Source organism: Centruroides vittatus, unplaced genomic scaffold (assembly GCF_030686945.1).
Source record: "Centruroides vittatus isolate TY-2023 unplaced genomic scaffold, ASM3068694v2 contig_564, whole genome shotgun sequence".
NCBI classification, from domain to species: Eukaryota; Metazoa; Arthropoda; class Arachnida; order Scorpiones; family Buthidae; genus Centruroides; species Centruroides vittatus.
In genome coordinates this window covers 289,039-316,209 of record NW_027122335.1, presented here as the reverse complement: position 1 = coordinate 316,209, position 27,171 = coordinate 289,039, and the positions used below count along the sequence as shown (strand labels likewise).

Here is a 27,171-nt window from a genome sequence, read left to right as displayed (position 1 = left end):
CTGATTATTTTGCTCTTGAATTCAAGAGCCGCATGCAGCTTGCAAGCAACAGTTTGAGCATCGTCGATGTATACAATCTTATATAGAATCAAGTTTATAATAGTATATTCAAATATATTGAAAGAATTAAAATCTGAAATTTGATACTATCCTCAAAATATAACGGACATTCTAAGATAAGTTCAAATGTAACATCACAAATACATTAAACTTTTAATATATCAATGGAAAATTTTTTATTGCTGAAAGATCTCTACAAAGATTGCAAAGATCAAAAGTTAATATAGTATGAAAATGTTAATTTGTAAAATGAAAATAGAATTTTTATATATTTTCTATTCTAGTTGTTTATAAGAAATATAGATCAAAATTTTAAATAATTAAGTTCATGTTACATGGCACAGTTTGATTTTAAATTAATTTTATACAAATTCTGACTTTACAAGTTAAATATTACTGAAGGAATTTCAAATTGAAGATCTCTCTGCAATTTTTTTAAATATAAAAAGTTCTATAAAAGTTTAAACAGATAAAATATCAGATGAAGAAAATAATCTCTGAGCAGTCTTTTGTAATGATGAAGTTCCAAATAGTTAATTTAATTAACATTTAGATTTCCTCCTGGCATCATTTTTCTCATGTAGAACTTTCTTATAAAGCTCTTGGTTAGTCCATAATTCTGCTGCTTGTGGATTGAGTGGACTATCAACATTCGGTTCTGGAAAAAAAAAAAACAATGATGATATTAAGCTTTACAATTTAGCTATAGTAAAACTTGTGTAAGCTGGCATTGCACAGTACTGAATATTTTTTCCAGTTTGACAGGTTCCATTTTGGATAGGTTTTACTATATTTATTAAAATACTTAGATAACTCTTACCTCCAAGTAATGACTGTATTGAGAGCAATATATTTCGTACATCATACAGTGCTGTCCATTTCTCTTTAAGAATATCTAAACATATATTTCCTTGAGTATCCACATTTGGATGGAAACACGGAGTAGTAAAAGTTACAGTTGGAGCATTATATGGATAATTATTGGGAAACTCAAGACTCAGTTTGTAAGTAAAACCTTCATAAACCTAATAAAATCAAAATAAAATTAAAAAATTAAATTATTTCAATAATAAAATCATATACAACAAAAACGTTAATTTATGATCTAGCTTACATTCTGTATCTTATTTAAATTCTTCTGTGATTTTAAATATCATAGTTTATTTTAAATTTATGGTTTAGCTATCTTACATTACCTGATTTACAATTTTTAAACAATTTTATGTTAAATTTCAATGCATTAAATTAATCATTGAATATTAAAAAATCTAGCAACAAGTTGCATAACTTTCCTGGCAAAAACATTTAATATTGCATGTGAGCACCATTTTTATGATATTTTATTAAAAAGCTTTTTATATACTTAAATATTATAAAATGGCAAAAAGTTTTTAATCTTCAGGGTAGAGACAAGTTTTATAAAAAAAAAATTGTAAAGGCTAATAAGTAGTGATGTAACGAATAGTATATTTGGCCTCAGCCGAATACTGAATATTCGGCCAGGAGTGTGGCTGAATGGCCGAATATTCGGCCAGGAGTGTGGCTGAATGGCCGAATATTCGGCCAAACTATTCGGCTTGATTAACGCACGTACGAAAATTGGCGCGCAAACCGCATTATGGCAAGGATCGCGCACTCTGCTCTCTATTGGACAACTGTCACTACGATTTTTTCTTCCAGTAGGTCTAAATTATTTAAATTATAATTATTAAAGTTAATGTGAGATGGAGCCTAACGTCTACCTCTAGTGCCGAATTGGTTTATAATTTATGTAATAGCCGTAAATAGCCCGATATGATTCGGCAGTTGTTATTTTATTTGCAATCTAAATACCAACTTATAAGTTATTTTATTTGCAATCGATCTTTTTAACGCTAAAATTTTGTTTGTACTACATATTTGTAGACTGAATAGTGCCCTAAGGATATACTTTAGTGGGGACATATGGTCTAGTTTCTGCCCAGTTGTGGAACAGTTCAAATATATTATTGGGGGTTTTCTATTTGTGAAATTTTGTGATATTTTAGTGCTATTGTTTTTGTCAATATTTTTAAAATTAACATGATTTCAAATGTTATGTTTTGCATATAATGAAAAATGCTCATTCTTTGCTTTATATATAAAATAAATTATATATTAGTTACTCATCTTCTAGAAATAGATAAATAATTCTTTCATTAAATACGATAAGTTTCAATAAAACGTTTAGTAAATCATTTTAAAATATCGTAAAAAATATAAAAATATACGCGAATACGAATATAACATAATTAACTAAACAATAATATTAATGCCCGATACATTCTAACCTACACGCCATCAATGCCGTAAGATATCGGGCTAGATAAAGGCTATAATATTATTTAATTATGAAATAATTTAATACTAGAGTTAGATGTTATTTCTTATTAACTTTAATAATTATAGTTTAATTTTCAGCATTAATAAAAGTTACCAAAATGATTAATTTACTGTGTTTTTGTTATTTCTTACTGCTGTTTTTAGGTATTCGGTATTCGGCCAAATAGTGACTAAATATTCGGTATTTGGCCGAATAGTGAAAACTAGGCCAAATAGGCCGAATACCGGTAGTAACCGAATATTCGTTACATCACTACTAATAAGTAAAATCTTCATTAGGACTCTACTCGAGATATGACAAGTGACCCTCACTCTACCGTCACACCCCAACACCTTTAACATCAATTCCCCAATACACAAACCTCCCTGAAAAATTTCAAAAGTTTTCAATAAAAGGCACAAGAGTTATTAAGCTTCAAACAATAAAAATAAATCATACCTTCCTGTACACACACACTAGAATCCATACATACAGAAAACCCCCATTTCTCACTGTTTCAAGGTCCCGAGTCCAAAAATTAAAAATCTTGGCAGACTTGTCCGATTTCATAATAGAGCTGTTATATATATACTGTATATATAACAGCCAGAGAAGTAAAAATGAATTGAGAATAAGAAGCATTTGACTAAAATGGAAAAAAAATTATCCAGCTATTTTGTATTGACAAAATTTTAAAATTCCTGAGTGAATTTTTCAACTAAAAAAAAGGAGCTTCACAAAAACTTTCACAATATATAAATTAAAAAATTTACATACAAATGAAATGGTTTTATAAGATCAATGAATAAGAAAATTAAATGTCCTGAAAATATTCAGCACCCCCTTTTCATAAGTTATATTACCCTGTATTACTTCTTGCTACCTACATCTAGTCAAGCATATTGTCAACAAAAAATCAACAAGACAGCCAAGGAGGCAATTCCCTGACTTCGGTAATTTGTCAAATTGTCAGACTGTTTCCGAACCCTAAATATAATACAAGATGAATCCTCTTTTCAGACATATTGAAAAGAAAAGTCTTACATTTATGTAAATATAGTAATACTCTCTGATTGTAATTCATCAACCTTTTTTTCAAGATTACCAACTCAATAAGGGAAAATGCACACATGCAATGCGGCAAGAAAAAGCGGTGACGCAAATGCATCTTCGCCATGCGGCAGCACAACCACACAAGCAGCAATCTGCTTACATTTTGGCGCATGCGTTCAGTATTCAAGATGGAGAATGATACCAACACTGCCGCTATCCACGTGTTTACAAATTTTGTTTTGTATGGCTTGCTTTATTTAGCTAGAAGATTTTAGATTAGAGATATTTTCTTGGATCTAGAAAGAACTGGTGTACAAAATACGCTTATTCCTCGATTAAGATCGCTCAATAAAGAATACCATTTTGAGTAAGATTTGGTTGTTTTGTTCTTTGAATTGAATTATATATGATTATTTGTGTAGAATTTGCTAAATTTATCGTCCTTTCCTCTTTACTCTGATGTTAGTTATCTTGGTTAACCATGCCAAACTTTCTGCCATTAAAACACCATGTGATTGTATTTTCTCACATGACTACCAGACGAACTGTTATTGGCTGATAGAATGCATCTTGGTGGCAGTCGCTGCAAAAGATCGAATTCAAACAATTTTTGTGGCACAAGAAAAGCATCACAAAATCGACTTCTGCAGCGAAAAAAATGACGTCATTCTGCCGCTTTTCCTTGCTGTGCCACATGTGTGCATCCATCCTGCTTAAATCAAATCAGGATATAATCTTAAAGCAAAGAATGTTCTCTACTTTTGTGCTTAAAAACAATAACCATAGCCTAATAATTTATTTCTTTGGCATATTTTTAGTATCTGTCAATTTTTTATCTTAAATAATTAGCCTTAAAATGTAAACATACCCATAAAACCATTTAATTCCTTATTACAAAAATTTGCTTAACAAAATTGTAATATAAGAAATCTTCATTTGCAGTGTCATACACGCAATTAATAATATAATATATGAAAATTTTAAATCCAACATCACCTATCTATTTTTTTTTATTCTCAGAATTTAATAAGCAATTTTCTAAATTTTCCTTAGTGGTGATAACTAACAAGGGGAGGGCACGACCTGGGAAATAAGTTTATAATTTATTATTTATTGATTAAATCACAAAAAAATACTAGAATTGAAAAAAAATAGTATTTTGATACATCATTACATTGTAAAATTTATAGTTATACAGGTATCCTTTACACAGTTTTGCTTAAAGTGCAAAATTAATTGCAGCAATCCCTTTTTATATGGGCAGAAATTTTAATTAACACGTGAAAACAAGTGTTTAACATAAATATGTTTTTCTTGGCAAATAAGGTGTTGGTAAATTTAATATTTTCGTTTACTAAAATAAAAATATTTGTTATTAACCAAAAATTTGTTCTAGTGGGTGGTGATTGTTCAATCGAGCACAGAGTACAAGTATCTTTGTATTTGACTAATGCAATTTTGATATACACAGTAGCATCGAGGGATTAATTAACCGCTTTAATCAAGGGATATTTGTAATCAGTGACAACGTTCTAGAAGTTGTATTGTATTTAAACTGATCTTAAAATTACATGCTAGATTATTATTATTAGACAGACTAGAATAATAATAAGTAACTTTAATTAAAAAAAATGTTTGTTTTTCTTTAATATTTAATTTCACTCAATGCTATTTGTCTTTCCTTCACTATAGTCAAAATGAAGTAAAAATATAACAAATATTATTCAGATAAGAGTAAAAAAAATTGTTAAAGTATCATGTTAGAAATAAAAAAAAACATTACTGTTGGTTTATACAAGTTAATCTTAAAATCTTAAACTTACTGTTCCTTTAGGACCATGAATTGTTCCTATCCATCGAAATAAATTTTCTCCATCAGGAAAAGCAGATATTCCTTTATCAGTGCACATCTGGAAGTATTAAATTAACTTTAATTTAATACTTTTTCATTTGTTAAAGTCAGTACATTTAGAACAGAGCAAGAAACAGATTCTTATTGCAGTCATTTAAATAATAATCATCACAAAACTTGATATAAATATATCTGAAAATAGATCTATCTAATGATCATATTCACAACAAAGGATTAAAAATTAAAAAGTTAATCAATCATCATTTACTTTTAATAGATGAACACTTACTGCATAATTTCTATCTCAAGCTCTTATCCTTGTTTGTAAATATGGATCCATGACAAACAACAATATTCAGTAACATGACAATGATTCTGTGCAAGTTAATGCAAATATTTAAATTTGTTTTTTGTTTTTCTTAATAAATTAGGCAAAATATGCTTAGCATATAACTATTTATAACAAAAATTTATGAGAGCTCAGATTTCTTTTGACTTTATAAATGCAAAATTTAGAATAATTCTGTAATATGGCCTATTCACCGTTAACATTCTGTAAGACATCTAATGTACAAAATACTGCCAACAGCTCAACTGCAAATTATTGTTCATTTACTTTTGTTGTACAGATTTGATTTACTGGAAGTATTATAACAATCTATTCCTAACGAATTTGGAAATGATTCTGTACCTTTTCTACTGGATATTGAAGTTAAATTCTCAAAAATAATAGATTTAGGTAATATTTTGAATAAATTATTTATCTTTGGATTAAAACCTTAAGATTAATTTTAAGCAAATTAATGCAAAACTATAGAAAAAAAAATAATCTGTATTTGGAAGACTTATGTTTCATTGTATGTAATTTAGTAATGTTATATTTCAAATTAAAAAAAAATTACATTATTACATTTAGTCAAAAGTCTACTTAGTAATATCTTTAAATTTAACAGCAAATGCAGTGGTAACTGAAGAATCCAGAGTAAAATCAATGCAATAAAATTTTTATCAAATATAATATCTACACATTCTAGTTATTTTATTACTTTATAGTTAGATTAACTATTGACTTTGTTATCAGATATTATTGCAAACAAATTATTATATTTTTTATTATTATAATCCATTTTTTAAATTCACATTATATTTAATATTTAATGTAGAAACTGAACTTTAACAGTAATAAGTACTTACATTCAAGTAAATTTATGAACTGCATATGCATAGAAGCTGAATAATTTTAGTATTTATGTAATTGTATAAAATACACAGTGGACACTGCTTATTATAACCATAATATTATGTGAAGTAAATAAGACTACAATTAGAAGAAATTATGGTTTCAGGGGTTAACTTTAAAAAGGACGTTAGAATAGAAAAATTTTGACATTGAAGAAGACATGCAAGTGTAATGTTTATGTCTATTGTTAAACTCTAAAGGAGGATTAGGTAAATATGACAGATGAGCAGCAGTAGAAAAAGAAGTTAGTGAAGTGTGTGATTTGACTGATAAGGATATTGTAAAAAGGATTAACAATATCACATGGAAATTAGATTTTTTAGATATTCAGAGGAGAATTAATAATGTGAGTATATCTGAGGACTGGATGAGTCATCTTCAGATATGTAAAATAAGATAGCAAAATTTGTTAAAAAAAAGTATACAGTTAGAACAGTGGCACCTCAGTTTACAAGTGGTACAAGATGTCTACAAACCTAGCATGCATAAATCATAAAGAACCAAAAAATATCCATATATAATACAGAGTGGCAAAATATTTCTATTAATTTTATTGGGTTGAACAAGTTTTGCATATTTTTAACTGTAGCAGTTGTAAAATTTAACACATTGTTAATGTGAGATTATATTCTTTGTTTAAAAATATATTTTAAGCTTTCTACTTCACCTTTTGTTTCAGTAAAATCAAGTCTATCTACAGATAAAACGTATATCCAGTGTATTATATCTTTTCAGTTTCAGAAAGGATATAAGGCCATAGAAAATGTAAAAAATATTCATAATGTGTGGAGAAGATGCACCTAAACTTTGAATGTGTCAAATGTGAATTAAAAAATTCCATTCTGGAAATTTTGAACTAAAGGATACAAGGGTAGTGTGCTCAAAGCTGTTGACAAAAAACAAATTACAAGTAGAAATTGTTAAAAATCAACAAACAACTCGTAAACTTGCAAGAAAATCATAATGTGTCAGACATACTGTGTATTTGACTTCATTGACTTTGAATAGTAGCAAAATATGATGATTGGGTTCCACACACATTAAGCGAAAAAATAAAAAACCCAAATCAAGTATAATTTAGTCTGACGAAAATAGTCAACTCTACGACTTCATTTTTAAATTAGTTATTAATTTTTATAATAGAAATTTTTTTAATGGATAACAAAATTATATTTGTTAACTGAAAATTTCTTCTGTGTTGTTTGGTCAAATACTGAGCAATTTTTTTAATATAAAGAATGATTTCTCATCTAATTTAGGAGATTAGGGCTAGACTTCATGCCTTTTAGGTAGAGTATAAAAGCTATCTGGTGCACATTTGATAAAAATATATGAAAACGTGTTAATTGAGCCATTGTTTTTGAAAGTAGTGTAAGTCCACTTTTGGAAAAAATTAGTTAATGACAGTTTTAGTGAGGCATAGATGTCCTCTTTATATTTATAGCAACAGTCAATGATGTATAATAGTGTTATAAATTAATTAAAATAAGTTTAACTGTAAAATGTTATTGCAAGAATTTTTTTTTAATTTTTGAAAGTGGAATAAATCCATTTGTAATAATCAATAACTGAAACAACATTCCTTAAAGTCTTTATAACAGATAACAGCTAATGCTAAATGTAAAATTGAAATAAGGTTGAAATATAAATACATTTGTTGTTAATATCAGGATTGTCCAAACGGAAAGTGGACACACATCAGAACTGGCAAACATTGTGAATCTAAAAAAAATATCAATGTTTGTTTAGGCAAAGATCCCAGTATCTCACAAACAGATCAATTCCTCTCTCATAGAATTTTGATGGATGCTGGTAAAAAAAATGCGAAAGTCTCATGGTGACAGGTCAGGACTATATGGTGGACATTCTAGTATCTCCCAGTGGAATTTCTGTAACGTGGCACTGATTACACTTGCCATATAGGGACAGGCATTGTTCTGAAGCAAGATGACTTTTTGTGAGGAGTCCAGGGCACTTTGACTTTATTGCTTCGTACAACCATGACGGTTTTGCAATAGCATTCGGAGTTAAATCGTTGTGTGTGATGGCATAAAGTCAACCAACAGTGATAGATGCAGTGGAGATTACAGTGTGTATTTGACCTAATCTCAGTTTATCCTGAACTGACTCGTAACTTTCTCTAACTCTTGCATCAATTATTCACTGATGTTTGTCCTAAACAATGTTCACCATAAACATGCTTCATTTGTCTATAGATGCCAGCATTCCTATTTCCTTTGGCTACTAAAAACCAAACTACTGTCCATTGTTCAATTCTCAATGCTTCCATTGTAACTCAACATTAATTGCAATTACGGGAGATAAAATCTATTCCTGCCAATACTTAATGCAGCCCACACTTTGCCTATGTTGAGCTTACTGACCCATAAGGTGGCCTACAATCACTATTTTGCTTGGTGAAATGTGACATGTGTTCACTTTTCATAGTTGTTTATTTATAAATTCATATATAATCTTACTGAAAATATTTCTCAAAGAAGTCGATTATTCATTTACTTATGTTCTCATTTTAATTATTATTTTTCATAATTTGTTACTATTGAAAGTGGTATAAGTCCATTTGTAGCTAAAAAAATAATTTTTTAAAAACAACTTAATTATTATTACACGATAAAATTTAACAAGTTTATATGTTTAAAAACATTATCTGAATTTATTAATGTTTGAACTAGGGTTTCTCATTTCCCGGTCTTTCGCTTGTCCCAGGATTCCGGGATAAAAGTGAACAGTTTTCCAGGATAGAATTAATTCTTTTTAAGATATACAAAACATCTTGAAAATCAAATGATATAATTATTTTTCATTTTTTAAAAGTAATTTAATACATTTGCAACCTCCAAAATCACATTAATAATGCTGTGTAAGATATATATTAAAAATTACCTTTGAATTATGTAGAAATTTTCACAAATAGAAAAAATTTATTAAAGATTGCTAAAAACTACATATAGCAATAAAAATGCTTTGAATTGAGTTGAAAATTTAAAAAAAAAGAACTTAAAAAAGGTAATTTTCGTGATTGAAATAAAACATTATTATAAAAATTGACAATAATATTTTGTATTAAGATTTTAAAAAGCATAGATGGTCAATACTCCCATCACTCAATCTGATTCTTATTTTAGTAACGAAAAGTCCTGCTACCGAGAATGTTCTTTCCAATTCAATTGATATGAATGGAATTATGTTTAATGCATTTAAGAGAAAACAGATGTTGTGTGTCTTTTCACCTGTAGACTGGAAGATTTCTAGTTTGTTTTTGAGATTGTAGTACTTCTTTTGCTCTCTAGTATTATTGATTTGTCTGCCTCGGCTGCTTTAATAGCGGCATCAAGCTTATAGCCCAATAATTCAGCAATTTGTTTGGCTTTAACAATTAGGTTTATGAAGAAAAACTTCATACTTCATTGATGCTGTGAAATATTTTTATGATATGGCTTGTAATCAAATTAAAGCTGTCTTCATAGAAATTCCAAACAAACTTTGTTGTTGATTTAGAATTGTGTTTATTTAATAAGCCAGTTAGTTTTTGGAATTATTTACTACAATTTGACATGATCTTTCTTTTGGCAACTTGATATGATTCTACTGGAATAGATTCTGAATTGCAGGAATATTTAATGGATTGTAAATTACTTTTCAGTATAGCATTTAGTGTTCATTCTAGAGGTTGTTTCTGTGCTGGTTAGTTATTCGTAATCAGATCTGTTTTCTTAATCTTGGTCCCGAATTAGGAGACACTAATTTGTTTATTTTCAAGAACAAGACTGGCAAGATATTTTGGATATGTTTCTGTATTTGGTTTTAGAGAAAAATAATGATTTAGTGATTGCATGTGACTTTAATGCAAGAACTGGAGTAGGGAAATATACTTTCTGAATCCATTTGCAGTCACTTTAATTTAAATTGTAATCTGCTTAGCACAGATGATGATGCAATAGTTAATTCATTTGGGAGGAAGTTACTTCAATTCTGTGAAGTTATGAATTTGATAATTTTAAATGGGATTTAAATTTTAGAAATTTTTGAATCTAGAAGGGAAGAATTAGTTTTTGCATTGGAGAATGCTTCCAAATCCTTGCGGTTTGATTCAATTAATGATTTAAGCAATTTTATTTTTAAGGTCATTCATGAAGAGAGTTTTAAATATAAGGAAAAAAAAAAAAAACTGCAGTGATCTTGGTTTAATGCTGATTGTCATATGCTAATTAGAACACGGAATAAACTTTTTAAGAAAATAACTCATGTGATTGGATGCATTTTATGGTATGAAGTATTTTATACATAATTTCTTTTTAGCAACACAAATCTTCTTTGCTATAGCAAAGCAGATTTATGTTGCTAAAAAGAAATCAAGTATAAAATACAGAATATTTTTTCAAAGAATAATAGACTATTTTGGAATTAATTTTTTCATCAGGTTACAAAGAAGCAGATTTTGTAATGTTACCCTATGTATCTATTGATCAGTAGTAATTATCATTTTTATGAGTTATTTGGTTGCTATTGAACCTTATTTAGTGAATACAGTAGAGCATCGATTATCCAACCCGATTAACCGACCGCGTTCTAGTCAGCAAATTCAAATGTCCGCTAGTGATGTGGCGTTACAATATTTGGTTATGTCTTAGCTACTTTAATATTATTTTTGTTAAATTTTTGCATGTTTTAGCTGGCAGCACTGGCTCGACCATGAAAGGGAGGCTAGTATTTAAACCAGGCCTAATACACTATATTAATAATGTATTTTTTCATACTTTTCGGTTATCTGTTTTTTCAGTTATCCGACCAACCCCAGTCCCCAATTAAGTCGGATAATCGATGCTCTACTGTAATTCCATTTTTTATTATTGCTTTAACTAGTGTGATGATTTTTTTTTACATAGAGAAATTACAGAATCTAAATTGGACATTGCTTTGAAGAAGATTAAGTTCTGAGGACTGATGAAATACTGTTGGAATTTTGAAATATTCAGAATTTAAAGCCATATCTTCTGCATTTTCTCAGAATTTTTGATTCTGATACAATTCCTGACGATTGGCAGATAAGTGTTCTATCTTTAAGGTGAATTGTGTGTTGATTTAATACTTTAGAACTGAGTCGGTGGACTAGTTCTGTTACTAAAATAAAATTGTTAAATATTTTGAGTAACAGTATATATTTTGACTGTATTTTAATGACTCAGCTTTGTCAAGTAATTATTTCTATGCTGTATATTTTATATATCTGTATCAATATTTCTGATATTTGTTTTCTCTAATTTTGTTTATTAAAGTTTTTTTTGTTTATAATGCTCCTCACATCATGGGCTATATTTAGTATACTACAAAAATAATTAAATACCAAATTTTGATTACAATAAGCAAAGTTTTTATAATGTATTATAACTTGTATGTTTTGATGATGTTATTCATGAATTTGATAGAATCATTGATATATATAAATTACATCAAAGTTATTTATCTGTGTATAATTTATAATTATTTATCAATGAAAATTTTATAACTCACCATCAATTTCATTAATTCTTGATGGAGCCTAAAGAAAAAGAAATTAAACATATAAATTAATATTATATTTTTATATCATTCATTGAAAATTTTATGAAATCAAATAAATTCCATAAGATTTATTTGACTATCAAAAGAAACATGTTTAATAATGTTTTTGGCCTCTAATATCTATAGTTTTATATAAACTATTATGAGAATATCTACCATGTTTCAAATTAAACAAATAAAATTAAATTTTTGTACAAATTCAATACAAATTAAGTGCATAAATAAAAATAAAACTTATTCTTTTTCTATTATGAATATAACAATTTAAAATGGTTGTCTGTTTAGATCAGTAGTTAAACTTTTTTTTAACTCATGGCCCCCCTCAGAGGCTTACTCAGTCTGTGACCTCCCTCATTTGAAAAGTTACATTTTTATTAAACAGTAAACAAGGATTGAATTGCAAACTATAAAATGATAAATTAGAACTAGAAGATAATGAAACCAAAAACCAAATTTTTTTCAAGTGAATAAGTATCATTTTCTTTATGAAAATTCCTTCATTAAAAAACAGAAATATCAGTTTTATAAAGCTTGAAAGAAAAATCTAAAATAGATAAAATGTTTAAAAATATAAGATTCTTAATTAAAAACAAACAAAACACGGTTTCACAAAAATCAATCAAAAATTCATTCATTGACCAATTTTTCCAATAAACCTGGACCTGACTGCTTCAATGCTAGCATTGAAGCAGTCAGGTCCAGGTTTATGCTTGTAGGTCTGTATAGTCAGAACTCCTTAACACAGGGATGGGCAACCTACATCCTGCAGTAATATTTTTTGCAGCCTGCCTCACATAAAATATCGCACCCCAGCAAGAAAGGCAACTCAAAAATTCAGTATTTGAGAAAAATCTACTTAAACAATACTATAAAACTTATAGTATAAGCTGCTTTTAAATTTCAGGTAAGTATTTTATGGCAGTAAGATTCTATTATATTCTGTAATATAGTAATTATGGATCTGAAGCTCTGCTTTCGTCGAATGTGAAGTATTATCAGTTAAATACATATGAGGTCTTTGAGCTATGTCACTTTCCTTGCTTTTCTAATAACTTTGTTATTTTGCAAGATAGAGATGTGATGCTTGTTGTGAATGTTGGGGGACTTCATACATATTTTTCAATGACATAAAAAATGGCAATTTTGAGATTGAGTTGTGTTACTTTTCTTGCCGGAGTGCAATATGAATAAATATATCAAATTTCCCAGCTTAAGGAAGTATGCGGCAAAAATTAAAATGTTACCTTCAACAACTTATGTATGTGAATATTTTTCCACAATGAATTTAGTAAAAATTAAAAGAAACTGGCTAACAGGCACATCAAAACTAATTTAAAACTAGCAGTGACTAATATTTAACCAAATATTACTGATATATTATGTTTACATTAGTTGCAGAAGCTAAATTAAGTATAGGCCCTACTTATGGATAATTTATAATTATATATGAATAAATAATTGTGATTTACCGACATTTTTCTCTCTTTTCTCTTGTATGCGGTCCACGTCAATTCAAAAGTTTTGAAATGCGGCCACCTTACATAGAAAAAGGTTGCCCATCCTTGCCTTAACATATCCAACTCAACAAACTTGGTAAAGTCACTCATCAGTTATCAAAATTTCTAAACAATTAGGTATTAAGATCTTCAGTTATATTTATTGAATTTCCAGCTAATCAGCCAGAATTTGTCTTAGTTGTTCCAAATCTAGCATGAAGTGTCAAATCACTCTGCAGATCCACAAGACATTCTTGAAGTCCTAGATCTATATTAGCCACATTTATTCCAAATGGATCCACCCTCCTGGAAGTTCTTGTAGCCGTGAAATCTTTTCTGTAGCCTCCCTAAAATGTTCCTTGGCCCCCATTGAGAACCATTGGTTTAGTTAATTGAGTCGTCATCGCTTATTTACTGAACTAACTCTCACTTAAAAAGTTTTTAATCATTTCAAATGTTAAAAATTACCGTATTTTACGGACTATAAGACGCACTTTTTTCTTCAAAAAATTGCCTCCAAAATTCACGTGCGTCGTATAGTCCATAAAATACGGTAATTATTTAAATAGTTTAAAGATAATTTATTTTATTTTCACCTACAGTATATATAATTCACAGCAGCAAATTAAGTAAACATGTTACTGATTCACTAATAAAATCTTTTGAAAGAAAATTAAATTCTTATTTAGTATAACACTGAATTTTGTACACACTTGCAAATTTACTGTATTTACTCACATGTATCAAAATAAAGAAAATAAATTAGATTTAATAATAAAATTAAAATTGTATTTCCTTTAATCACAAATAAAATATCAAATGCATGTAAATGCATTTGATATTTGTCCCGCAAAAATTGCTAAATTTTAAACTTCAAGGAAAAATCATGTAAAATCAACAACATAGCCTACTGTAATTTGTTCACGTAAAGCTGGACAATTGGGAACCTTTTTGCCAATTCTTAACAGTCAAATTCTGATTTCCAAATAATCATATTTTCATACGGGAATGAATAAAAACTTTTATTGGGCTCCCACGTAATTTCGGAAATCAATCCAAAAGCTTTGCTTTTCCTATTCATCTTTACTCTTGACAATATACAAGAACGATTCAAACGACCCAGATAAAATACTTTTGTTTTTAAACACCAGAAGGCGAGAATCTGGTAAAAAACGCAAATACACAGTTCACAAAAATTATTGCAAAAACGAAAAGAATCCTTCGCTCACACATAGGCAACCTAGGTTTTTAAAGCAGTGAAAAATGAATAAAAACCTCATCTCATATGCAAGTAAGTACGGTAAATGAAAACAATAATAGTCTAAACAGCTTTAAATTATCTCAAAACAATTATCGTGACATCGTCACAATGCTGGGCTTCAATTTTTAATCATATTTTTAATTTAAAATATATGTTTTCCACATCAAATTAACAATGGCTTGCCCCTATACATCATACTTTTCCTTTAACAATAGTTGAGCTGGTTATCTAACTAACACATATATTTATTTTTGAATTATGAAATAACATGACTTTGGTGTCTCAGAAATTTGTGCATCCTGCCCCTAAGGTTTACATATCTGGTCTTGTCTTTCACCTATCTAACTCAGTTATTGAGACTAAGGAAAGAAAAATGGACGACAGTGGGAATTTACAGGTCTACAATTTTTTCAAATTGCGGCCCAATTACGAAACCATAAAATTAAAACTATAGATGTTTTTCAGACGTCTTAAACTGATTCACCAATAATTTTGAATTGGTAAACTGTTTATATGATTTAGTTTAAATCATTAAAAACAGCTTGTTCATTACAAAGTCAGAGTAGATGTAGACAATTATAATATATTATATCATAGTGTGTTATATATCAGGAGTGCCCAGACTTTTGCTGTAAGAGACCTAGTTACCTACCTGAAAATACTAGGAGCCACACCTAATGGTATAAAAATAATAATTCCAGAATTATAATGTATTTATTTTGAGAATTTTGACATATTTATTACATTTTTTTATTTATTTATTCTTTGCTAGTTGAAGATTTATGAACTTGTAATGTTTGTAATGAAATTAAAAAAAAAAAAAACAAAATATTTTTTATTTATTAGTTGAGCCACAATTAAGCTCTTGAAGAGCCACATGCGGTTCGCGAGCCACAATTTGGGCATCGTTGTTATATATTATAGTCCAAATTAACGTATGCTTGAAAGAAAATATCTGACAGTTTAAGTTGCATAACTAGTTACACATCTGCATGGCACACAAAACTTATAAGTTTGATTCGCTCCAGCTTCTAGGTAAATTTTTCTCCAGAATTTCAAGTTTAATTAAATTCAAAATTTATAATTATTTATAGAAATACATATTTATTCAGGAAAGAAATATAACCTACTTTTTGACTAAATTCAGGCATATCTATAGTTAAATTATTTTTCAGGCTATATCAATGCTAATAGAATATTTTAAACTTCAATTTCATAACATATTCAAAACTTTCAGCTGAAGTATAGAAGTATTTACATTGAACGTTTTAAAAAGTAATTAAGAACACATCAATCAATCACAGTACAAATTGTGATTTACATGTAAGTTGAGAGCTTCTAGAATATGCAAGCAAATATACAGTACATGCAAATCAAAAGCAATTATCTAACAGACATTAAAACTTGGGGAACATATTATACTAATGTATAAATGATTACAAATCAAATTTCATGACTTATGCAATAAAATTAAAATCAAAAAGTATTCTTTAATAATTAATATGAATAAAATTAAATAAATTTCTATTAAAACTTCACTATATGAGGAAAATTTCTCTCGAAAAAATTTAATGGAACTATACAATATAAATAATTTTCATTATCTATACAGAACAGTACAAATCTAGTGGATTATATTTATAAATTGTCTGTAATATTTGAGTTAATTGTTATATATAAGACTTACAAAATTAACTATCATATAATAATCTTATAAAAATTAAGATCATCATATGTTATTTCAAAATTGTTAAAAGGATAACTTTATGAACATGTTAAAGATAATAAAGTACTATAAAGTTTATAAATACAGGATTCGAAAAAATTCCCCAAACACTAATCTTCCACACGGAAGATTTTTGTAACAAAAAATTTTGTAATTATCTAATATTGCTATTTCATAAAGAATTATTACAATCATTAAGCCGTCTATTCTTTTTATTTTCCCATAAAAATTTATAATCCTTATTTATTTTCAATTATAATATAAAAAGTCTTGCATCATTAAATTTCCTACATGCCTCATTAACAGCAAAATCCTGATTAAAATACATAAAATACAACAAGTAAATAGTATAAAAACAAAAAGAAGGAAAATTAAGAATCCTGGAATCTTCAATTATTACTAATGTTTATAATTTGAAGTTTTATGAAACATCGTCATCATCCTTAATTATAACAAATGCATAAAACATTATGGAATTTGCAGAAGAATATTGCAATATAGAAAAGATTATTTGAACAAAAAAAAATTTTTTTTGAATTTTAAATCACCATTACGTGATTTTTTGTTTATATGATAGTCAAAACAAACAATAAAACAGATTTTTATTTGTCATTTACTTAAGTCATCATAATTTATTGAATTTTGTAATATCCGCAGAAAAATTTACTGACGAAACTAGAAATGATGAAATGCATTGTATTTTCCTTTTCATTCAATTTATTACGTAATAGTACAAAAGATGATTCTTGAAATTATAGAAACCAGCTTATGGAATTCCTTATCAAAATATTTTATATTCAAAAATTTAGTTCTAGTTTTATTTTCCTTGACTAATCAGTCTGATTTTTTATGACAGATCTGAATCATTTAATGTATGATAATAAAATTTAATAAAAATTTATAAAATGAACAATCTATGTTATCTAACTATTTTTTGACTACACAAAACATTAAATATAAAAAAATAATGGAGTAAAGTATTCAACACCCCCAACTATTCATTAATGATCTGACATCTTTATTTCTAATATGTTTAATTAGATGACATTTACCTCAAATGTTCGTATCTAATTCCTATAAAAAAAATTAATGAACTAATTATGATTTCAGAGATACAACCTTGTAAAATTTAAAATACTACAGACCCATATCAAAATATACAATTATGGATAAAGAATTTCAGTCTTAACAAAACTCACTAAAACAAACAAACAATTTTATTCACAGGTGCTTTCGATCACCAGGCTAAAAACAGAAATGGGACAACAGCAATTCAAATTTAAATGCAATAGACTACTGCATTTAAATTTGAATTATTGGTATTCCATCAAAGTGATATAACAACCAGTTTATTATTTACCTTCCAAGACTATTTTTCTCATAACCTTGTAAAATAATTTACAGTTCTTTTTATTTTCTTTCTTTGTAATTGTAATAATGTATTATTTGAATTGTAATCCTACAACAACTCAACTCTTACATATAAAACTGATTTCAAAGTACTATCACTATATGAAAAATAAAATAATCTAAAAACAATAAATTTAGCTACATTATATAATTTATATATTGTATTTTATAAAAATAGAATTTAATTTAAAAAAAATAAATGAACAGTGATAATGTGCATCATTTTGGATATGAAGAATTTTGAATCTACTTACAAATCAATCAACACATTAAAGAAACATTTCCTAATGACTCCTTTAAATGTACAATTTCCATTATATCCTTGTTCTAACTTTTAAAAGTCCAAACAAAACAAAGCAATTTTTAATCAGTACATATTTTATACTGAACCAAAATTCCCACTTTCCTTAAGTTTTAAAATTAAGGTAACTATTCTCAGATATTTATGGTTCAATTACAAATTTTAAATTACACATAATAACCTCCTCACTTCAATTATATTTCACAATGAGCTATTTTGGTTTTCATTAAACTAAAATCTTCAGATACAACCTTGAATATTTCTTTTGTTAATAAAAATGACAATTTTTCTTCTGATGTTCAAATATTTAAGAATATGAAGTAAAAGTTTGCTCAATCACACTGTTCACTCTGTTGATAAATAGCTTTATCCAACTATATATGATTTATTCCTTATTTTGTTTATTCAGTTAATGTTATCTTAGGTGCCAAGATGGCGGCTTGTCTCTGATTCCAGCAAGGAAACAGTGGGACGCACATTCTAACCTAACCTAACCTATTCTAATAAATTACCATAATTATTAGCAATCAAATTATTAGAATAGGTTAGGTTAGGTTAAGTTAGAATGTTCGTCCCACTGTTTCCTTGCTGGAATCAGACGAGCCGCCATCTTAGCACCTAAGGTAACATTAACCATTTATTCTAAACTACATTTTTAAATGACCTCCCTTGATAAGTTCTCATATTTACAAGTTTTACTTTCCAGAAAACTATAAATAAATGTATCTTGTTATTCAAAAAATTGCCTAGTTTTTCAGCTCAAATTAAAATTTGTTCTTTAAATTTCAAATAACTTGCTTTTGCAATTATTTTATATCTGCACACCATATTAAATGATCAATAATTACAATTTCAATCTTGTTTTGGATAACACATGAATGTAAGTTTTAAAAACTTTACTGCCAAATAGTTAAATTATTACAAATCAAAATTCAAAATGACATTCAAGTTTAGAATTGAATTTCTTTGAAATAACGGCACAATTCTAGGTCCGAATGACACGGTTGGGACTTTAACAGAACTGTAGAACATACTGATAGGAACAAAAAAGTCTAATGAACCATGGGTGTACGAGCGCGCCTTCGCGAGATATAGGCCCCTCAAAATGACTATATGGCAGCGAACATGGCGGCCCGACTGACCTTTCGTACGGGCGCCACCACGTGCTAAACCAGTGATCGATTCACGGTAGTTCTTGAACAAAGTAAAAAATGGGGGAAACGTCTACTAAAGGCAATTTTAACGGCAAGCGACGGGACTCCCGTAAAATCGTAAAAAAAATATTGGGTCACGTGACCTGGCTTTTTTGCTCGTGAACCCGCATAACGTAGGCGCAACTTTCGAGGGCTATATCTCGCGAATGCGCACATATACAGGTATGGTTCCTTTGACTTTTTTGCTCCCCCAGGGGGTCGACAATTTGCCCCCCTCCCCACCGCGTCATTCGGTCGTAGAATCTTGCCGAAATAACAATATTTTTGTTTATTACAAATTAGTTAAAATTTTGTATAAATAACTGCATGATTCACTAATTACTTTGTAAGAGTATAGAACATTAATTAATGATTTACAAAAATTCAGTTTACATAATTTTAACTTTTAGAAATTCGGAGGATTTAGTTAAATCATTAATTGATGAAACGAAAAATTATTTCCAGAAACGTAGAAAATATTATTATTAAATTATATTTCCTTAAAGGGAATAAGCGTATTTATTTGTATTTTGAATATTTTAAATCGTTTTGTAAGTTTCATTTTACTGAAAGAATATTAAATGATACTTAAAAATTAATCAATAGAAAGTATCATTTAGCACGTGTTTAGATATTAATTAATACATTTCAATAAACACGTGCTAATTGAGAATTACCGTTGTAAATCGAATTTAACGTTAACAAATTTGTCGTTAGATAAATTTTATGTTTACATTTTCAAATTTCAAAAATTCTTATTTATTTACATAATAATTCGTTCGAAAATATAAATATAATTTCAAATTCGATCCTGCATTTTTCAAATTGACTGTTATAGGATTAGGCTTAAACTTACCTTTTCGTAACCGAATGTTTTCCCGACTCAGAAGACTTCTTTTCCTCCGCCAGTTTACTCGAAGTTGGTGTGAAAAGTGGATCGACGTTCTGTGAAGCCATTTTCTAAATTAAATTATAACAAAATACTTTTCTTTACTACTTTTCTATCGCTAACGGTTTTGAAAGAATTCAACTGCTTCGTTCCTCCAATAGCAGAACTGAACTATGAATATCTATCGCACGCCATCTACAAATAAATACTAATTTATTTTTTTATTAAAAAAATTATTAATTTAAAATTCGAAAGATAAAATATTTAAATACAATATATTTAAATTTTAAATAATAATTATAATTATTAAAGTTTTGGTGGTTATTTATATGTTATATTAATTATTCTTAATAGATGATTTTTGACGAGTGGGAAGCGGTATGCAAACTGCTTTTTCTTTTAACTTTATAATTTACTGCTTTTGATGTTAAAAAGGAAAATGCCAAACGAACGAAGCAATAAATGCAGGTTCTAGTTCTAGTAGGGAATATTAGGAATTTTTCGTGGGCGGTCCGTCTCGAATAAGTCGGACCCCATTGCGGGCCTAGTAGAACCTATAATGATTACGATTAAAAGGCCTTTTGAGGGATTTGCACAGTACACAGCTTATTAGTTTTATTCGATTAATTCAAGACGACACATGAGCTATCTGTTGAGAGGAGAATGTCTCCCGGTAGGTCTTTTGTGGGGAAACTGGCCCCTATGTAGGTGAAGAAAACATGGAAAATTCCACGTGGCCAGCCCGTTGACGAGACGCGAACCCACGACCAACTACCAGTGTTTAGTGGTTTTATCTACTCCGCTATAGGTGAGCACCCTACATAAAGAGTAAAACAAAAAATAATGAAAGTAGTCAGTACTTTTGAATAATTTTTACAAATTATTTTTGAAATAAGTTATTTATATCGTTGCTGCTCTTTATTAAAACAAATATTTTCATTGAAAAGTGATTACAAATACACTTGATAGAATATTGTATTTTCTTCTACATGGATGAATGTAGAATGAAAGACAAAAGGTTTTATGTTACGGCAAGCGTAATTCGTTAATTGATCAGTTCTGAAGCACTAACAGTAATTTATATGCGCAAATGGTGCTTGCATATAAAGACAGAGTCAATTTTGTCCATTATGGATAAGCTTTCTCCTATAGTAAAAACTGTATAGGTGAGGAAAGGTACGACGACTTTATTTAAACAATCTATAATAAATTGTAAGAGCGTAGCTCCTTCATGCGACATGATAATACTTTACCACTTTTAAAGGCCAAATGTAAAAAAGTGAAACAAAAATATGTACGGGTATATAAATTATTTAATTCTCTGATTAAATTTTAAATGATTAGTTCAGGACTACATCTTGTATTGTTATCAGACTGATTTAAGATTGGTTCAGACCATTAAAAACCAATTGAAAGTATTTTAGAATAATTTTATTATTGTCATGACTACTAACAAATATTTACAAGCATTGCCGTTTTGTCGCGTACTCTTATATGAAGGATTAATGAAGACGTTCCTTGGAATCAAATGATATAAATTTGCACTCTAGCATTGCAGTTTACTATTTTTCCCCTCCTCTCGACTGTTGCGTTGAGAAGACAGTTTTTGCAGTATTTCTCAGTAAAAAGGCCGGAAATTTCTTCCATCGACATTGGCAAAGATTTTTCAAAAAATTGTGGAAAAATAAAAAGATCTAAAATATCATTAAAATTATAAAATATTTCTAGATGATTCATAAATGTTTTATAAGGTATATTCAATAGTAGTTTCCATCAACGATCTAGTATATAATACATTGAGTGACTGAAGCGATGCTATGTTTGAGGAAAATTAAATACATTTTCACCATTTTCCTTTTAGTCAAGGGGACGTGGTATTTGTGTTGCGTAAAGGCAACAAGCTAGAATATTCTGGCTCCTTGTGTAAAAGTGTGCAAAAGAAAAGAACAGTTTTAATATACTTTTGTTATCCAGAATGATGCATATAATGCACAATTTGTACACATCCTAATGGTGAAGTTTCTACATATCAGTCTTTTTCATTTGCTGGCATGTTTTCTTTGTCTATTTTTGATGGAAAAATGCAACACTTCTTCCATTTCCCACAATTATTAGCTGTTGATTACCTCTTAGGATTTTAACTTCACTGATATGGTTCATAATATGACAAAGGTCAAAATGTAGGTTTTCGTTATAAATATTTTCACAAATTGAAACCAAAATTTTCACAAACAAACTATAACTATAATAAAAACACAAGAACAGTGGCGTGCCGTCATTGGAAGCGGTGGAAGTGCCACATCCACCTTTCAATGACCTTCCCTTGTATCTTCTAAAATATAAATTTTCATATTTTAACGTACTGTGAATTAATTAAAATTAATATTTTATTATAACTGCATTATGTATCTTATTAAAAAATTCTATACTATATGTGAAAACAACATAAGATTGCTAATGTATATTCGAATGTCTGTGGCAGAATGGAAGCGCTTCCGAGACAGCTTTCACGGCGAGAATAACTTAATGGTGTAAAGCAGCCAGAGGGCATTGGCGCATACGCTTTACAGAGCACCAACCTCAGCCGGTTTAGCTGATGGAAACTACACACGTGTAACGCTTCCAACGATTCTATCCCTTAGCCACTGGTAGGGAGCTATCTGACTAAGTGAATTGTTTGATTTAAAAAGTAAAGAATATTCAATGTTATTTTTATGTACGTTTTTTTTTTTGCAAAGTTATATTTAATTACAGTATAATTAAAAGAAAATTATAATTATATTGACAGATTTTCAGACAAAATCTTTAGAATTTTTATCACTTTTAGATGTTTTTCATAATATTAAAATTATTAACAATTTTTCCAAGCGTGTTTTAATTCTTTAAATTAAGTAAATTTTATGGAAATTTTTTTGATTTATCTAAATTACGTAGCGAATCGCAATATTTATATTCGTGTCCGGACTATATTGACAAGTAACTCTTAAACATAAAACATATTGTAATTAATGTCGATTTGAACAAAGACGTACTAAAAGAATTATATGATTTAATATCATTAATTTTTACGGCACCATCTACCAGTGGGTCTGTTGAGCGCAGTTTTTCGACCACGGAGCGAATTCATACATGGCCAGGAACACTCGGTCGGAGAAAAAATTGTCGTCGCTAGCGTTGCTTTTGATAGAAAAAGAGCTTTTAAATACGTTGATGGAGTCGATGACCAGCGACTTTTATGATAAAGTAATTAACGACTTTGCGGAAAAAATCGCCGAATAGAGTTAGTTTATAAAAAATTAAAAAAACAAGTTTTTCTATCATTGTTTGTATCATATCAATTTGTATTATGTATGTATTATTTGTATTTTAGAACTAAAATACATAAATTGTTTATTTTTGTCATTTCCAGTATTTGTTTAAAACTTTTATGGAAATGTGATGTACCGGAAAGGTCTGACCCGTCACGAAAGACGCGAAAAAACGGTTAATTTAGAGAAAAATTTATTAGTTTAAAAAACATAGGTAAAAGTCGTTCGTAGTCGAACACCCATTGTTTATATCAAACTGCCAGGCAGAAACCATAAATCGCGGAAAAAAGTCGTCCTATGATCGGTGGAAGATCGAATTCGTCTTCGATTTTGACTTTTCTCACTGTCCAGGTAAGAGTCTCGTTACGTTTAGTAACGAGGGACCAACCACTCGGGAAGCGTGATTGAGGGAGAACGACCAATCAAAATGAATGAAAGAAAGAACGGAGATTGCTATAATCTCCGACAATCGAGGACACCTGGCACTCGGTTGACGTTCCGAATAACCAAAACGCCGCGTGTAAACGCGCGCAAAAAAAAAAAAACAACAATTTCTCATCTATTGTGCCAACCTGTAACCCGTGCCACTTCGGACTTAGATCGTGTCCCCGACTCCAATGGACGAAGTCTCCCCGTGCCTTACAGACTTGTCAACGCCACTATCCCGGGGCCACCTTCGATCGACCATCGAAGAACCACATCGACGCCCAGGATGTCCGAACGGCTCATTGTCCTAAAGCAAACTATTTTGTACATAGTATATGTTTATTTTATGTTAAAATAAACGGTTTTTGTCAGATACTTGTCGTCTTTGTCTCTACACCCACCACTCATGTACGAATGGACCCTAGACCATTACTGACGCGCAATTAACTGATTGCCCCTGGAAGTCGACTTTTTACAGAAACACAGCTTCTCTATCATCAAATGTCACGGCACGCCACTGCACAAGAACATTACTTATATTCTGCGAAAGAAAAACCACTGTCCGAAAAAATCAACAACTTACTGAGTACGGTACGGATCAGACTTTTTTTTTTTTTTTTTTTTTTGAACCTGATGGCTGGAAGGCCGAACGGTCAAGGTGACAGCCTATCGCTTTGGGGATTCGGGATCGAATCCGGACAAGTCGAAAAATCCCAGAAATTTATCGGGGATGATCCGTCCGTTTATGTCGGGCCCCATCTCTCACCACCTGGCCGCCCCATTGTGGGCCTGGCCGAACCCATAATGGGCTTTCTAAAAGAGATCCTCTTAGTGCCCACATGGCGGAAAGAGTTAAAAAAAACAAAACTATAAATAAACAATCATATGGCTGAGAGTAAAGCCCTTCAAGACCTGGCTCGTACTTAGATTATAGATATATTGTCATGTTGAGGGTTAAGTACTACACTTACCACTTTAAACTCTGATCTTAACTCTTTTTTTATAATGATTAAATAAAATCTAGAAAATAACTACCGTATTTTACGGACTATAAGACGCAGTTTTTTCTTCGAAAAATTGCTTCCAAAATTCAGGTGCGTCTTATAGTCCGTAGCGTCTTAAGCAATTTAAAAAATACAAATACCTATAAAATTTAAGGTGCGTCTTATAGTCTGTAGCGCCTTATAGTCCGTAAAATACGGTAAATTAGACATAAAATAATCTAGATTTATATCACTTATTTAATGGCCTAAATCTCAAATCTTGGGGAAAGCAAAACAATGCAGATTTAGATGATAAAAATATATTCTAAAGTGACAATCCTGCCTAACACGTGGTACAGATTTCAATGTTTTGACTGAAAATAAAATGGCGGTTGATAGTAACCGTCGTTGTCACCATGAGCGCTGTAACTACGGTCACAGCCACTCTATGTAGTATATTCTAGCTCGTTGGGTTTCCATATATAATTTCGTTTTCTTTGGTCGATTAGTCTTTAAAATATTCAGCCGGATGGCCAAGAAGGTAAAGAAGTCGGCCTACCGTCTGGAAAACGCGAAACCCTAAGAATTTTTCTTGGACTGTCTATATCGAATATGTCGAGTCCTACCTTTCATCATTGGAATGTTTCCATTGTGGGCCTGGTCGAACCAATTATGAACATGTTTCAAAGCAAAACTAAATCTTAATAAGATAAACTGTTGCATTTCATTCTGCTACGAAACGAACTATTTATTCATAAATTATGAAAGCATACAATTGTTACTTTTAGAATATAATTTTATTTAAGAAAATAATTTTCAGATATCATCAAATGAATAAAAATATTTTAATGATGTTAAAACTTAAACTTAAATTTTTGAAATAGAAATGCGCCTAATCTTATTTTCATGATCTAACTTCATTTTAATTAATTAAATATTGACTTTTTTATGGTTGAAAATGTGTAAAAATAAACTTGATAATCTGTTTTCCGATACATTTTGAAATAAAACTTGCTTGGCTTGTTGATTTTTCGGCATTTTTCTCCTTATCTTCTTTATTTGGAGTAAATATCTCTAATCTAGTGATTGAACGCTCTCCACCACTAGCCTCATCCGATTGCTGCGTGCATATAATGTTACTAAGCATCTCATCCAGTTCACCTTTTGTAAACAGATTCATTGAGCTCTGTTTCGATTTTAAAAGTAATTCATAATCAAATATTGAATCCGAATAAAAAGGTAAACGGTAATTTTGCTGCTTTTCTTCTTTAGGTAGATAATTTGAGATGGGGAATTCGTACTTATAAAATGTTTCTCTTTTGCTGGATTCTGGTGGATTCACGTATATTTTTTTACTTTCATACCACTGAGTAGATGGATCTGGAGGATTTGGTGAATAATACCTGCGACAAGCTGGTTTTTCGCTTACTTCTTCTGTAGTTGGAGAAAACGAATACATCTGCTTTTTCTCAACTATTTCTTTTTCCCTGTAAATACATTGTTACAATTAAAATATACTGCATTTAAAAATTTGAAAATATAAATAACTAAAACTTACTGTTCACAGGCGGATTGCGAACTGAAAACAGATTTTTTGGAACCAACACAGCCCATTGTTTTCAAGTGTGTGATCTGTTCCTTTTTCTATCTTTTATTCATCGAATGAACGGATTATCTTCTGTTTTATTAATTTTAGAAAATTGTTACGATTTTATTGTTTAAAATTATTTTAATTATTTATTCTTATATCAACGTTTTATACGACTATAAATAAATTTATTACCTTAATATCTCTTATTTCTGTTTTCATTTTAGATATAATTTATTTAATAAAAGTAAATATTTTCTCAGATAACTGAAAGTTCTACATCTACTAAACAGCGTCATGTTTAATGAATACAGTAGATTTGATTATATACTATACTGTTAAAAATTTATACTTCTATTATATATGTAAAGTGCTTATATTACTACATCAAAGTTACTATGTAGCCTACAAATTGTTTGATTTGTTATGGAAACGCAACACTTGAGGGGATGCCTTCTGGG

General features: G+C 29.3%; 2 protein-coding genes across 2 annotated transcripts; both read right to left on the bottom strand.

Annotated features, from left to right (window-relative positions):
• Positions 1-211: 211 nt before the first annotated feature.
• On the bottom strand, positions 212-20,572 carry vih (ubiquitin conjugating enzyme vih). The gene is made up of 5 exons (XM_067274752.1): positions 20,373-20,572; positions 12,079-12,106; positions 5,278-5,364; positions 881-1,085; positions 212-718 (listed from the first exon to the last, which is right to left on the bottom strand). Exons 1-5 carry the CDS (start codon positions 20,471-20,473, stop codon positions 603-605), a joined length of 537 nt encoding a protein of 178 aa, XP_067130853.1. The 5' UTR covers positions 20,474-20,572; the 3' UTR covers positions 212-602.
• A 5,371-nt stretch (positions 20,573-25,943) lies between these two features.
• On the bottom strand, positions 25,944-26,829 carry LOC136978917 (uncharacterized). The gene is made up of 2 exons (XM_067274751.1): positions 26,681-26,829; positions 25,944-26,609 (listed from the first exon to the last, which is right to left on the bottom strand). The coding sequence occupies exons 1-2, from the start codon at positions 26,734-26,736 to the stop codon at positions 26,069-26,071; spliced, it is 597 nt and encodes a 198-aa protein (XP_067130852.1). The 5' UTR covers positions 26,737-26,829; the 3' UTR covers positions 25,944-26,068.
• Between the last annotated feature and the right edge of the window lie 342 nt (positions 26,830-27,171).

Coding starts and splice junctions, on each gene's coding strand:
- vih (XM_067274752.1), bottom strand. CDS start 20,473: ATGGCTTCACAGAACGTCGATCCACTTTTCACACCAACTTCGAGTAAA. Junction 5,365..12,078: donor AAGAATTAATGAAATTGATG/GTGAGTTATAAA, acceptor TAATACTTCCAG/ATGTGCACTGATAAAGGAAT. Junction 1,086..5,277: donor TTCATGGTCCTAAAGGAACA/GTAAGTTTAAGA, acceptor TGATTTTATTAG/GTTTATGAAGGTTTTACTTA.
- LOC136978917 (XM_067274751.1), bottom strand. CDS start 26,736: ATGGGCTGTGTTGGTTCCAAAAAATCTGTTTTCAGTTCGCAATCCGCC. Junction 26,610..26,680: donor TCGCAATCCGCCTGTGAACA/GTAAGTTTTAGT, acceptor ATGTATTTACAG/GGAAAAAGAAATAGTTGAGA.